General features: G+C 39.6%; 1 protein-coding gene across 1 annotated transcript in view; it reads left to right on the top strand.

The window, feature by feature from the left end:
* Positions 1-1953: 1953 nt before the first annotated feature.
* Positions 1954-14068, top strand: part of LOC138966126 (delta(24)-sterol reductase-like) — a 33422-nt gene continuing 21307 nt past the window's right edge. The window contains exon 1 of the mRNA XM_070338242.1: positions 1954-2299. Coding sequence (XP_070194343.1) covers positions 2051-2299 — 249 coding nt within the window. The 5' untranslated portion in view covers positions 1954-2050. The remainder of the gene's footprint in view (positions 2300-14068) is intronic.

The raw sequence follows: 14068 nt of genomic DNA, 5'->3' as shown, positions 1-14068 counted from the left end.
ACAGAACACTGGAGGCTTGAGAGTTAAATTGTGCTGACTGAAAACTCCTAATAACTAATAGTCATTTTGTGCTTCAATGCATTGAATCATACAATTGCCAGTATTGGATTATGGATACATGGTTCATTACGTAAGTATGCACCATGACAATGTTACCATTGTTGTGTGAATTTAAAAAAAAAATGTTGGTATGGCAGGGAGAATGTCTTTTTTTACCTTATCAAACACAAGTTGAATTTTAGTCTCAGAATGCACCAGATTGTACAGATTTTAATGTACCATTTAAAAAAAAATCCGCAATTTTCATCACAAGAGTCCCACCCCTGATATACATATGATGCAATACATTTCTCACAGCAACAACATACCCACACACAATGTTTCTGTAAATAAGGCTACAGTTACCAAACATACGCTTTCTATACTACCAATCATAAAAAAACACCTGGGCAGATATATTTAAGTGCAGATCTTTGTGATCAGACTGTTAATAGTAAAACCAGTAAATAAATTTAAAAAAAAAAATCCCTGCGCTTAGAACTGTACCCACGGAATACGCGCGATATAAGCCTCATATTGATTGATTGATTGATTGATGACTTCATTCTCCTACCATATTCAACAGATTGATTTTACATAAGGCAGTGTCTGTACAGTGGAACCTACAACACAGACACCCCTCAAAATTGAATTCACAAAAGCAAGGTTCAAATCGACAAAAAATCAGAACAGCTTAAACAGAACAACTTTTGCATGTCATCTGAAAGGGCAATCAAATTTGTATTCAAAACAGTCAGTTTTGTTCACCTATCTTGTCTTACAATGAAGTCATGGCTTGCTGAACGGTGTAGTTATCCTTCCGTTTAGAAGCCATTGAAGGTGCTTTTGAAGCCGTTTTAGCCGGTTATGAGACAAAAAAGGGGGGTTTTGAAAGGGGGGGGTGCAAAGTTTTTTTGGTTTTTTTGTATCTTATCAGCGAAGGCGCGATGCGCCGAACCGATGGCGCGAAGCGCCGAGCATGCTAGGGGGGTCCGGGGGCATGCCACCCCGGAATTTTTTTTTAAAAAGGAAGCAAAATTGTGCAATCTGGTGCAATCTGAGCGTGTAAAGTGCTATTTTCAGGTGATACATTTTTCTTCTTTTTTTTTTTTTTCTTCTTTTTTTTTTGGTCCCGCTGGGGGGGGGTGCAATTGCACCCATTGCACCCCCCCCCAGATCCGCCCCTGTAACAGAAACTCCTCTAAACATTGCCTTCAAACTGTTGGTGATTTGTGTTAACATATGATTGTAAACTACAAACGCAATCTTAAGTCATTTGAGACAATTGTTATGCTACATGCCAGAAAGAGTTTTAAAAATAAAGATGTATCCTGTCAGGCCGAACAGAAAGAAAAAAATTAACAGGCATTAAAATAAATTAAGGGGAATGGAATCTCATATATAGCTAATTTTACAATAAACGGCCAGATCACAAAGATCTGGTACTATAGATTGTTTGGCAATTTTTGTCACCCGTAATTGTAGGAAAATATATACCCAGTCACAACATTTCATTTCTGTTGTTCTGTGTGAGTAAAACTTTTTGTATGGTTACTGCAAGTAATTCAGCATGGGTACACAATTTTTCAGCAGATCTTGCATAAATAAGAAATTCTGGTTTCTTTTCTTAGGTGATACCTACATTGCCAAAGCATCTTGTTTCCTTTGTGTTGAAATGGACTGAGTAGTAACCCAGATTTGTATCTTGTTGAAAATGTGTCTATTCTCATTAACAAATCCTTTCTCTCTGTCGCTAGCAGACGACGCTCCATAATGTACATAAAGAGTAACTCCCCTTTATGTGGTTTAAAAGGCAACACATATCAAAACGGATGTGATTGGTCAATTATCAGCCGGATTTTATAGACCAATCAGCAAAGAGATACTTGACAGCATCAAAGTGTCGCTCGGCACCGGTAGGTCTAGCACAGGGGGTCTGTGGATGCAGAGACTGGAAGCCAGTGTGCAGTAAAAACGTGACTGCAACACAGTGTGAATAGACGCGGAAAAAATGTTGGACTATCCGTCTTCCTTTCTAATTTACTTTGCAGTTCCGACCATGTTGTCTGTTGTCGCATGGATTAGATTTCGTGGACTGGAGTATGTCATTGTGAACTATCGATGGGTTTTCGTCTGCCTATTCCTGCTGCCAGTTTCGGTAGTCTACGATATTTTCATGTACGTCAGGCACTGGCTGGTTTTCAGGTTCAACTCTGCTCCGAAGCAGCATGAAGCTCGCGTGAAGCGCGTTCAAGAACAAGTGAGTGCATCGAGACAAGTTCAAATATTGGGTTCCAAATAAGAGCCGAAAATCATTCAGCAAACGTCGTCTGCTACTGAGTTACGACACGCGAGTGAATGCTTTGTGTGTATGTGGAGATCTGATCGATTATATAACTACGGCCGCCTTAGCCGGTTTTTAATTTTTTTAAAAATTGTTTTGGCGAATGCGTATGACAGATATATCATCTCCCTAACCATCATCATCATCCTGTATACTTGACTTTTACTGTTTGAAAAAGGTGGTTCCAAGTTGTATCTTTTAACCTACAATAAATTAAAGTTTAAACTCACTTTCATTTATCGGCTTATCCCAATTAGTATACCTTGGAAATAATCAAGAGATATAAGAACTTTTACCTATTGCCTGTATAGCCAACTCCCTCTCTGTATGAAATATTTCAGGGGCGGATCAGTTCATTTTATGGGGGGGGTTTCCAAAAGTATATTGTGAAGATATGGGTGTGAAGGCGCGAAGCGCCGAGCCGACGGCGCAAAGCGCCTAGCTTGCTAGGGGGGTCCGGGGGCATGCCCCCCCGGAAAATTTTGTAAAAAAGGATGCAAAATGGTGCAATCTGGTGCATTTTGAGGATGATCATTACCAGTTTCAGGCAGCAGATTTTGTCACTGATTAATACCCCAAAAAAACACCATTTAAAAAAAAAAATTTTGGCTGGGGGGGGGTTTCCGGAAACCCCTGAAACCCCCCCCTCGTCCGCCCCTGTATTTACAACTATAGTCGCTAATACATTGGTTTGTCAGTAGTGGGAAGGACAGGAAGCCTCAATTGAAGAAGCCGGTCTTCTGTTATTCATTAGTCATACATCACCTGCACAAAAGTCTGTGACGAATGTCGCTGTTCATGGACATAACAATTTTTCTCAATGGAACGGGGAACCTTCTAAGCAGGTGGATTTTAACACTTTGAGTTTGAAGCCCACAGTAGTTGAAAGCTTGGAATGGCTTGATCATGTGGAGAAGACAATAAATGCATTGAGAACATTTGTGATCCCATATGCAGTGATGTCACACGCTTTCCTTCTTTGCCACTACTAAAGCAAACATGTGCAAGATTGTATGTTACACGCTTTGGAGCATGTGCAAGAACGGATTCAAACTCGAAATCGTCCCTCCAAAAGTCAAAAAATACACACACGACTTTTATTTCTCCTGCTGTTAATGTTATCGTTACTTCTCTTTACAAATTCTTCAACGCTGAGAAGACTGAGAACGGCATCCCAGACGACAGAACTGTTTCCATACGCGAATTTAGCTGCCCTTGGAAAGCGGCTCGCTCAGGAGGCCTGTTAGTCTGAAACCAGAAGGACAGAGTTCTGAACATAGATGACAAAGACCCCGAAAAGAACAAACATTTCGCGGATGCAGACACAGAAAGACGTCATGAAGAATGCGATGCTTCAAAAGATGCAGACTGTGACGATGACTGTGACATCATTCATATATATACCGAGACGTCATTCATAGTTGTTCGTTCACTTCCGTCAAAAAGTAGATCTCTCCACAATGGCTGCTCCTGTGTTTAGGTTTGTCAAGCTTGAGTACGCAAAACGTGTTTGTTCTCTCCCTCTGTTGAAGCTGTGAGACATAAATGCTTTTCCGACTTGGTCTTGTGACAAGAGTTTTCTTCCACACTCGATTAGCTGATGTCTAACTCAGCCTGACAGCTTCGTTAGACAATCAACGTAATCTCGTGTGGAAGAAAACGTCTGTCACACGACCAAGTCTGAATAGCAGGTATTGTTCCCAGTCCCAGCCTCTGGATAATTGATTATATGTATAGGTCCAAATTCCCTGGCTTTGTCCGCTTGGTAGGAAAATTGATGGTCAGAAGACGTCCTACATGTCAAAACTGTTAAGACAGTCGTCAGGCCAGGAGTCTTGATTAATGGAATAAGTACAGTGGAACCCCCTTTTAAGACCTCTGAATGACTGAAAAGCTGAGATAATCAGGTCTTAAAAGGGGGGGAGTCTTAAAATGGAGGTCAATTTGCAGACACAGTCTGAAAAGGCACGGTCTTACTCTTTAAAGGACCGGCACGGTTGGCCTAGTGGTAAGGCGTCCGCCCCGTGATCGGGAGGTCGTGGGTTCGAACCCCGGCTGGGTCATACCTAAGACTTTAAAATTGGCAATCTAGTGGCTGCTCCGCCTGGCGTCTGGCATTATGGGGTTAGTGCTAGGACTGGTTGGTCCGGTGTCAGAATAATGTGACTGGTTGAGACATGAAGCCTGTGCTGCGACTTCTGTCTTGTGTGTGTCGCACGTTATATGTCAAACTCAAAGCAGCACCGCCCTGATATGGCCCTTCGTGGTTGGCTGGGCGTTAAGCAAACAAACAAACAAACAAACTCTTTATAGGGGGGACTACATTGGGGTGTGCACATTAAAGATCCCACGATTGACAAAAGGGTCTTTCCTGGCAAAATTGTATAGGCATAGATAAAAAATGTCCACCAAAATACCCGTGTGACTTGGAATAATAGGCCGTGAAAAGTGGGATATGGCTATGCGCCGAAATGGCTGCGATCTGCTGGCGATGTGAATGCGTGATGTATTGTGTAAAAAATTCCATCTCACACGGCATAAATAAATCCCTGCGCCTTGAGTCCGAGTCTGGAGATACGCGCGCGATATAAGACTTCATATTTATAACATAAGTCCTGAATTGGGCCGTCCTAAAAGGGGGGTTCAACTGTATGTTTCAGTGACTGAAGACCTAAGTCTGGGAACAGCACTGCGTATGTTCACATGAATATATGTGACCCTCCACCACGAAATGAGTCGCATGTCACCTTTGCATGATTTTCATATTTTTATATGCTCTATCCAGTGGTGAAAACCGTTTTAGAAAAGAGCGAAAACTGTTTGAGTTATAAGCCTGTGACTAAGGTGCTCCTCCCACTGTTACCATACACTCTTCGGACTTATATTAAGCCTAGCGCAGAACCGCGCGAGGTGACATTCGACTCATTTCGTGGTGGAGGGTCACATATATAGATGTGTGTATGTGTACTCATGATCATAATTATGCAAAGTGCAAATATGTATTTGAAAAAAAAGTCCTTTTTTTGAGAACATTTAGTGAATTAATCAGTGTGCTCAGAAAGAAACCCGGACAACAATCTTTGGTTGTGTTTATAACTGACAGTAGGTCACACGCCTCTGTTTGATAACTGACAGTAGGTCACACGCCTCTGTTTGGCCTTGCATGCAAGAATTATGACATCAATGGTGAGGGGAGGATGTAATCCAGTCACACCTTAAGACAGTGTGAACAGGTGGTGGGGGATTCGAATATCAGCAGGCTTGACAGCAGGAACAGGTGGTTGATACCAGTTAAAAAATGTAGGCCTTGAACTGTGGAACCCCCCTTTTTTAAGACTCCCTCCTTTTTAAGACCTTGTTTTCTCAGACTTTCTGTTCATATATATATATAACATCTGTAAAATTATCCCCATTTTAAGACTCCTTCCTTTTTAAGACCCGATTTTCCTAGATTTTTTTAAGGCCTTAAAAGAGGGGTTCCACTGTATTACTGTCAAGCATCTTTCTCCAAATATGATTATGCAGACTCACAAGAATGCTGAATAATATATTATACTACATTGGAGGAAAGAAAGAAGCTGAAAAAAAGAAGGAAGCAGAACTTAATGTATTGTGGTGGGTTTTTTAAAATTGATCAGATGATGTTTGTAAATCCTGTTCTACTTAGCTTAGGTCATTGAACAATTACAATCAGTTCTTAATTAATCTTCACCTTGGCTTAAGTGCATCTGTGTGTCATTTAGAACGCTAGTTAAGGCTTTAATAAAAATGGTGTTTCTGGTTCACTAAGAGACCCTGTTTTTTTCCTCCCAACCTTTACAAAAACTAATTTAATAGAAAATGACAAAACTCAAGTTTGCAGACTTTACAAGGAAAGCTACGTTTCTGTGACATTCAGGGGACAAAGTTCACACGCTTTCCCGGCCAATGAAAAGACACATGCGACTGAGTAGAAACAGAGACATGTCTGGTAGAAAACAAACAACCTTTACAACAGCAACAAAATGTAACCAACCCTACTGACCCTACATTTTGTTAGCCTTGTGATTGGAAACTTTTTTATTTTTTATTTTTTTGTGCCTCAACAAACCACACAGAAAAGAAAAACAGTCACATAAAGCAAAAACAATGCATTTACTTTAGTCAACCTATAGAATCAAACTATAGAAGTACTGCTCTTTTTTTCATTGATTTTAACAAATCAAAAGCTGGGCAAAACTGACACCGAGACCACGCTGGCACATTGTCTTGGTAACAAGTGAAGCCAAATGAACCTTTTTTGAAATACAACACAAAACAGATTTTGTTAAAAAAAATGTATCAGCTTATTTTCAGTCCAAACTCAAAATATGGTGGGGTTGGTTTTTTTAATCTTTGAATCAGTCAGTAAATGGATTTACAATTGAATGAGAGAGGGCCGATCTGGATGAAAATGTTTTACTTACTCGAGTAAAAATCACCATGGCATGCACATTTGTCCGATAGGGGGGAGTAACGAGATGCTCCCGTTTGATATGTGCAGCATTACAAAGTGGAGTAGGCCATCTTGTTTAGAGGACATGATTTTCAGAGTGCAGTTTTACTCTTGTGGGACATATGCACTGCAGACATGTAAGGTATAAATGGAACAGCCAAGTAAAGTATGAATGGAACAGTAATGGTGACCTATAGTTTGTTAATATTATGGACCATATAATATGAAACTGGTTGAATTTTTTCTGCAAGCATCTGCTGTGGTTATGAAATGACTGTTTGTTTTTGTGTATGTGTGCAAGTTTTAGTTTGTGAGTCAACTGCTGTACATTCACTGCATACTCTCTATAATATATAATGTATGTCTATCTCTGTCTCTGTTTCTCTCTCTGTCTCTCTCTCTCTCTCTCTCTCTCTCTCTCTCCATCTCTCTCTCTCTCTCTGGGTCAACTGCTGGACATTGACTGCATACTTTTCATAATCTATGTCTGCATACTGTCTGTCTGAGTCTCTCTCTCTCTCTCTCTCTCTCTCTCTCTCTCTCTCTCTCTCTCTCTCTCTCTCTGGGTCAACTGCTGGATTGCACACCCTCTATAATCTCTGCCTGTCTTGGTCTCTCTCTCTCTCTGGTCTCTCTCTTTGTCAATGTAGTTTTTGATTTACTCCTTATGTGATCCCTTAAATACACATTGTGTTGCATTCCATACAATGTATTTCTGTATTTTATATGATTGATGTTTTTTTAAAATTTTAATGTGTGTCTGTCTTTATGTGTTGCATAAAGGACAGGTTGGAAGAATAGGCTTTGCCTGAATCCTTTATCCTGTTTTAATAAAGTTCTGAGTCTGTCACCCCCTCTCTCTCTCTCTCTCTCTCTCCAATGTACACACTCTCTCACACTGTCACATCAGCCCGACATGTTCACAGCAGGGGAGCCTTAGATAGCTTGTCACAACATTGTGGCGATGAGATGACAACTCTGTAATGATCTAAAAGTAGCATTAGTCTAACATTAATATTTTCTTTGACCTTTCCAAAATACCCAGCCGGTGGTGGAAATTAGGTTGTGCATTTAAACTTTAATAGTAATTTGTTCTAAACCCTACACAGTGGGATTCGGTGACTTTTTTGACAGTGCAATGAGTCAGGTTTTTTTCAATATTTTTTTATTCTCTTTTTTGTGGAGTTTAAAAAAAAAAATTATTTTATGTATATTTTATGCTGTACATTACAGGACATCACATAAACAAGGGGACAAAATCATAAAACAGAACACACTTGGACAATTACAACACAGGGGGGGGGGGGGGGGGGGTGATCAGGGTTTGGTTGTCGCAGTATCAAAAATATGTTAAAAATAGAACCTAAGGGTTACATCAAAACATGCATAAATATATATATATATATATATATATATGTGACCCTCCACCACGGAATGAGTCGCATGTCACCTTTGCATGATTTTCATATTTTTTACATTTTCCTGCAGAGTTTTTTATGCTCTATCCAGTGGTGAAAACCGTTTTAGAAAAGAGCGAAAACTGTTTGAGTTATAAGCCTGTGACTAAGGTGACCCTCACACTGTTATCAGACACTCCCCGGCCTTATATTAATTAAACCTAGCGCAGAACCGCGCAAGGTGACATGCGACTCATTTTGTGGTGGAGGGTCACATATTATATATATATATATATACACGTATAAACAAGTCAGTTTTAACTTAAAAAGGAACCAAACTCAGAATGACATCTGGACTTGTTTTGAAATCCCAGATGTAACATTCACATAGAGTAAAAAGCTTTTGATAATAAGTTGTCAATCAGACCTTTGGTTTGGGAGTAATGACTTGTTTTCTTTTGCTTTGTGTTTAATTTACTATTGATGTCACTGACACAATGAAGGACAGATTAATCGGTGGCCGTTTTTGAGTCACTTGAGAAAAAGTGACTCTATGTAATCGGTCAGTGTTAGTCTGTCCGGCCGGCCGTCCGTAGACACCACCTTAACGTTGGACTTTTCTCGGAAACTATCAAAGCGATCGGGCTCATATTTTGTTTAGTCGTGACCTCCAATGACCTCTACACTTTAACGATGGTTTCGTTGACCTTTGACCTTTTTCAAGGTCACAGGTCAGCGTCAAAGGAAAAATTAGACATTTTATATCTTTGACAAAGTTCATCGGATGTGATTGAAACTTTGTAGGATTATTCTTTACATCAAAGTATTTACATCTGTAGCCTTTTACGAACGTTATCAGAAAAACAAGGGAGATAACTAGCCTTTTCTGTTCGGCAACACACAACTTAACGTTGGGCTTTTCTCGGAAACTATAAAAGTGACCGGGCTCAAATTTTATGTGAACGTGACTCATTGTGTTGTGAATAGCAATTTCTTCCTGTCCATCTGATGCCTCATATAATATTCAGAACTGCGAAAGTGACTCGATCGAGCGTTTGCTCTTCTTGTTCTTCCCATGCTAATGTTTCAACACTGAAAACAATTTCCAACAAGTGACCCAGTTCAGGCAATGCTGCTTTAAACATTACGTGTCTCAATCATGAATAGAAGTCACGTTCGTCCTTCTGCCCTGCTGTCTGAAAAATTCGGTTGTCACCTGAATGGTTTTTATATCCATTAGTGCACTGTTGGGCAATCTACTGCCTGGTGGCCCACTCACACTATCAGTTCATGACCTCACTCCCACTGAGTCAAGGACTAATGTTCACCATAGTTAGGTGTAGGGGAAAAGTTATGGTTATGGTTCCCAACGGAATCTATTTTTATGCTGCGTACAGTGCAACCCCCCTTTTAAGACACACACACACCCCCCCCCCCCCCCCCCCCCCCCCGATTAAGACTCCGTCTACTTTAAGACCTTATTTTTTCAAATTTTCAGTTTATGACCTGTAAATTTTCCGCCATTATAAGGCCTCCTCCTTTTTAAAGGCACAGTGCAGCTTTGCGTTTTGCGTTTTTGTTGCAGCTGAGTGCATTTACAGTTCAAAAATCCTCCTATGGTAGTAAAACAAACCCAAAACTACCCAACGAGGACATCTGTGAAGCTCGACAGTTTCTTGTTCACGCGAGTGCATAAATTAACCTAGTTATTACGTGGTGTTTGGTCGGAGTGCGATTCAACTGAGCGATTCCGGCCTCCATTTTGTTTTACACAAACTCATGATGACGTCTGACATAGTTTGCTAGTGAAGTGTCTTTTTGTGCATGATGTGGTGATCTACCTGATCTAAATTTAGATCCAAAATAGGTCAAGGACAGCCGGGTCCGAGTACAAAATTAATTTGTAAAAAAATCGCAGTTCTTGACTCTTTGGGTGCAAGTCAATGAAACTTGGTAGTTCTTCTAAGGGATAGCTGCCTGAGGTATGACTAAAAGCCCAAGGGGCTCCGTGCACCTGGATTTGACAAGTTCAATACCTTTAAGGCCCCCTCCTTTTTAAGACCCCCTCCTTTTTTCTTTTTTTTTCTTCTTCCGCGTTCGTGGGCTGAAACTCCCACGTACACTACGTGTTTTTTGCATGAGTGGAATTTTACGTGTATGACCGTTTTTACCCCGCCATTTAGGCAGCCATACGCCGCTTTCGGGGGAAGCATGCTGGGTATTTTTGTGTTTCTATAACCCACCGAACTCTGACATGGATTACAGGATCTTTTTCGTGCGCACTTGGTCTTGTGCTTGCGTGTACACACGGGGGTGTTCGGACACCGAGAAGAGTCTGCACACAAAGTTGACTCTGAGAAATAAATCTCTCGCCGAACGTGGGGACGAACTCACGCTGACAGCTGCCAACTGAATACAAATCCAGCGCGCTACCGACTGAGCTATATCCCCGCCCCCCCTCCTTTTTAAGACCCCCTCCTTGTTAAGGCCCCCTCCTTTTTAAGACCCGATTTTCTCAGATTGTTGATCTTAGAAGGGAGTTCCACCGTACTAAAAAATAATACATGTAATGATCAGGATATTTCTATGGCACAAATCGTAATGTATCGATTGAGCATTGGATTTATTTAGGCGGCTGCTGGCCAAGATACAAAAGTGTGCATGTGTGTATGCTTCAATCTTAAAAAATGATTATAATGGATAATGAAAATTGATCAATAAATATATACATGTATATGTTATTTTGTTTTTGTGTGTGTGTTTTTTTTTTTATTATATCAAAATATGACATTTCACACATGTCACGACAATCATTGTTCACCTCGACCTTGTGCATTCTAGGAGAACAGTGGCTCTGTCTGTGTAAAATGTCATATTTGGGTCAAAAATACAAATAATGTAAGATAAAGTCCTAAGTGCCTAACATTCGTAAAAAAAAATCAAATATAAAATACATACTCAAATAAAAAACAACAACATGATTGAAATGTAGGACAGAAGACACACTTCAGACTTGTCACACAACTGAGTGTTTGTGAAACCAATAACAAGGGACATTACGTGCCTGTCTGATCTGTAAAAGGAAAAAAGAAATCGTAATAGGTTTTGTAGACCTGTCTAACCTATTTTATTGAACGTGTTACTCTAACCTCAAGTCTTTTTACATTTAGTCAAGTTTTGACTAAATGTTTTAACATAGAGGGGGGAATCGAGACGAGGGTCGTGGTGTATGTGTGTGTCTCTGTGTGTCTGTGTGTGTGTGTAGAGCGATTCAGACTAAACTACTGGGCCAATCTTTATGAAATTTGACATGAAAGTTCCTGGGTATGATATCCCCGGACATTTTTTTCTTTTTTTCGATAAATACCTTTGATGACGTCATATCCGGCTTTTTGTAAAAGTTGAGGCGGCACTGTCACACCCTCATTTTTCCATTAAATTGATTGAAATTTTGGCAAATCAATCTTCGACGAAGGCCGGGGTTTGGTATTGCATTTCAGCTTGGTGGCTTAAAAACTAATGTGTGAGTTTGGTCATTAAAAATCGGAAACTTGTAATTAAAATTATTTTTTTATTAAACGATCAAAAAACAATTTCATCTTATTCTTCGTCATTTTCTGATTCCAAAAACATATACATATGTTATATTTGGATTAAAAACAATCTCTGAAAATTAAAAATATAAAAATTATGATCAAAATTAAATTTCCGAAATCGATTCAAAAACACTTTCATCTTATTCCTTGTCGGTTCCTGATTCAAAAAACATATAGATATGATAAATTATGTTTGGATTAAAAACACGCTCAGAAAGTTAAAACGAAGAGAGGTACAGTAAAGCGTGCTATGAAGCACAGCGCAACCGCTGCCGCGCCAAACAGGCTCGTCACTTTCACTGCTTTTTGCATTAGCGGCGTACTACGTTCAGTTTCATTCTGTGAGTTCCACAGCTTGACTAAATGTAGTAATTTCGCCTTACGCGACTTGTTTGTTGTTGGCCTTATTGTACAATACAGTGTGTGTGTTTTTTTTACATTTAGTCAAGTTTTGACTAAATGTTTTAACATAGAGGGGGGAATCGAGACGAGGGTCGTGGTGTGTGTGTGTGTGTCTGTCTGTCTGTCTGTCTGTCTGTCTGTGTGTGTGTGTAGAGCGATTCAGACTAAACTACTGGGCCGATCTTTATGAAATTTGACAGAGTTCCTGGGTATGATATCCCCGGACGTTTTTTTCTTTTTTTCGATAAATACCTTTGATGACGTCATATCCGGCTTTTTGTAAAAGTTGAGGCGGCACTGTCACACCCTCATTTTTCCATTAAATTGATTGAAATTTTGGCAAAGCAATCTTCGACGAAGGCCGGGGTTTGGTATTGCATTTCAGCTTGGTGGCTTAAAAACTAATGAGTGAGTTTGGTCATTAAAAATCGGAAACTTGTAATTAAAATTATTTTTTTATTAAACAATCCAAAAACAATTTCATCTTATTCTTCGTCATTTTCTGATTCCAAAAACATATACATATGTTATATTCGGATTAAAAACAAGCTCTGAAAATTAAAAATATAAAAATTATGATCAAAATTAAATTTTTAAAATCGTTTTAAAAACTATTTCATCTTATTTCTTGTCGGTTCCTGATTCCAAAAACATATAGATATGATATGTTTGGATTAAAAACACGCTCAGAAAGTTAAAACGAAGAGAGGTACAGTAAAGCGTGCTATGAAGCACAGCGCAATCGCTACCGCGCCAAACAGGCTCGTCACTTTCACTGCCTTTTGCACTAGCGGCGGACTACGTTCAGTTTCATTCTGTGAGTTCCACAGCTTGACTAAATGTAGTAATTTCGCCTTACGCGACTTTGTTGTTGGCCTTATTCTACAATACAGTGTGTGTGGTTTTTTTATGTTTGTGTCTGTGTGAATATCCATAAAAAGTCAAACCTTAGACTTTTACATCAGAAATACTGCATGCTAGTTGTCAGGTAATGGGGTTATTGGGACAAACACGCTGAAGTTTGTGTTTAGCTGCATGGGGGAGGTTTTAGCATCATCTATTGCAGGGTCACCGTTACATTCACAAGTTTGAATTGAAGATATATATATGAGAAAATCAGGTCATTGGAAAGTTGGCAGTCTCTTTGTTTTTGGATTTTTACATTCAGAAGTGATTCAGACTTTGAAATCTACCCAATCAGCATAAATATGAGCGTGACAGTGTGATGCAATAGCCTCCCCTTCTCCGAGCAGCTGTTGTGCAGAGGTTGTCTGCCTTGAGCACTGAGCTATTTATAGCTCAAACATTCAACGGCTGTTCAGCACCGTGGGTTTTAGAGATAGGGTCTGACTGGTGTTTTTTGCTGGTATGCTCTTGCAAACCTGTGTACTTAGCAAAGCCTTTTTACAACTATTACGTAAGTTACCCCAAACTCACGAGTGGTTGACAATGTAATTAAAATGTTTCATGCAGGGGTGGTTACAAAAGTGAATTGCCGTGTATAATATAGATATTAATCAGAGCGCATGACAGCTTGAATCTTCCTCAAGGCTTTTGCAGCCTCACGTTTAGAATCATGTGATGATAGTATAATTGCAGAAATGAATTATGCTGTCACAAGCTGGTGAAGAATAAGAGAGAGAGAATGTGTGTGTGTGTGTGTGTGTGTCAACACTGTTTAATTATTAGTTATCATTTGATGCTTATTATTTAGCCAAAAGATTGCTTGATTGAGAAGAGACAGTGTGGTGTGAAATTTATTTTTTTTAATATTAAAGGGGAAGGGGGGAGGGGGGATTGAAATTTGTGTTTTACT

Source organism: Littorina saxatilis, linkage group LG5 (assembly GCF_037325665.1).
Source record: "Littorina saxatilis isolate snail1 linkage group LG5, US_GU_Lsax_2.0, whole genome shotgun sequence".
Taxonomy (NCBI): Eukaryota; Metazoa; Mollusca; class Gastropoda; order Littorinimorpha; family Littorinidae; genus Littorina; species Littorina saxatilis.
This window is presented reverse-complemented; position numbering and strand designations above follow the sequence as displayed.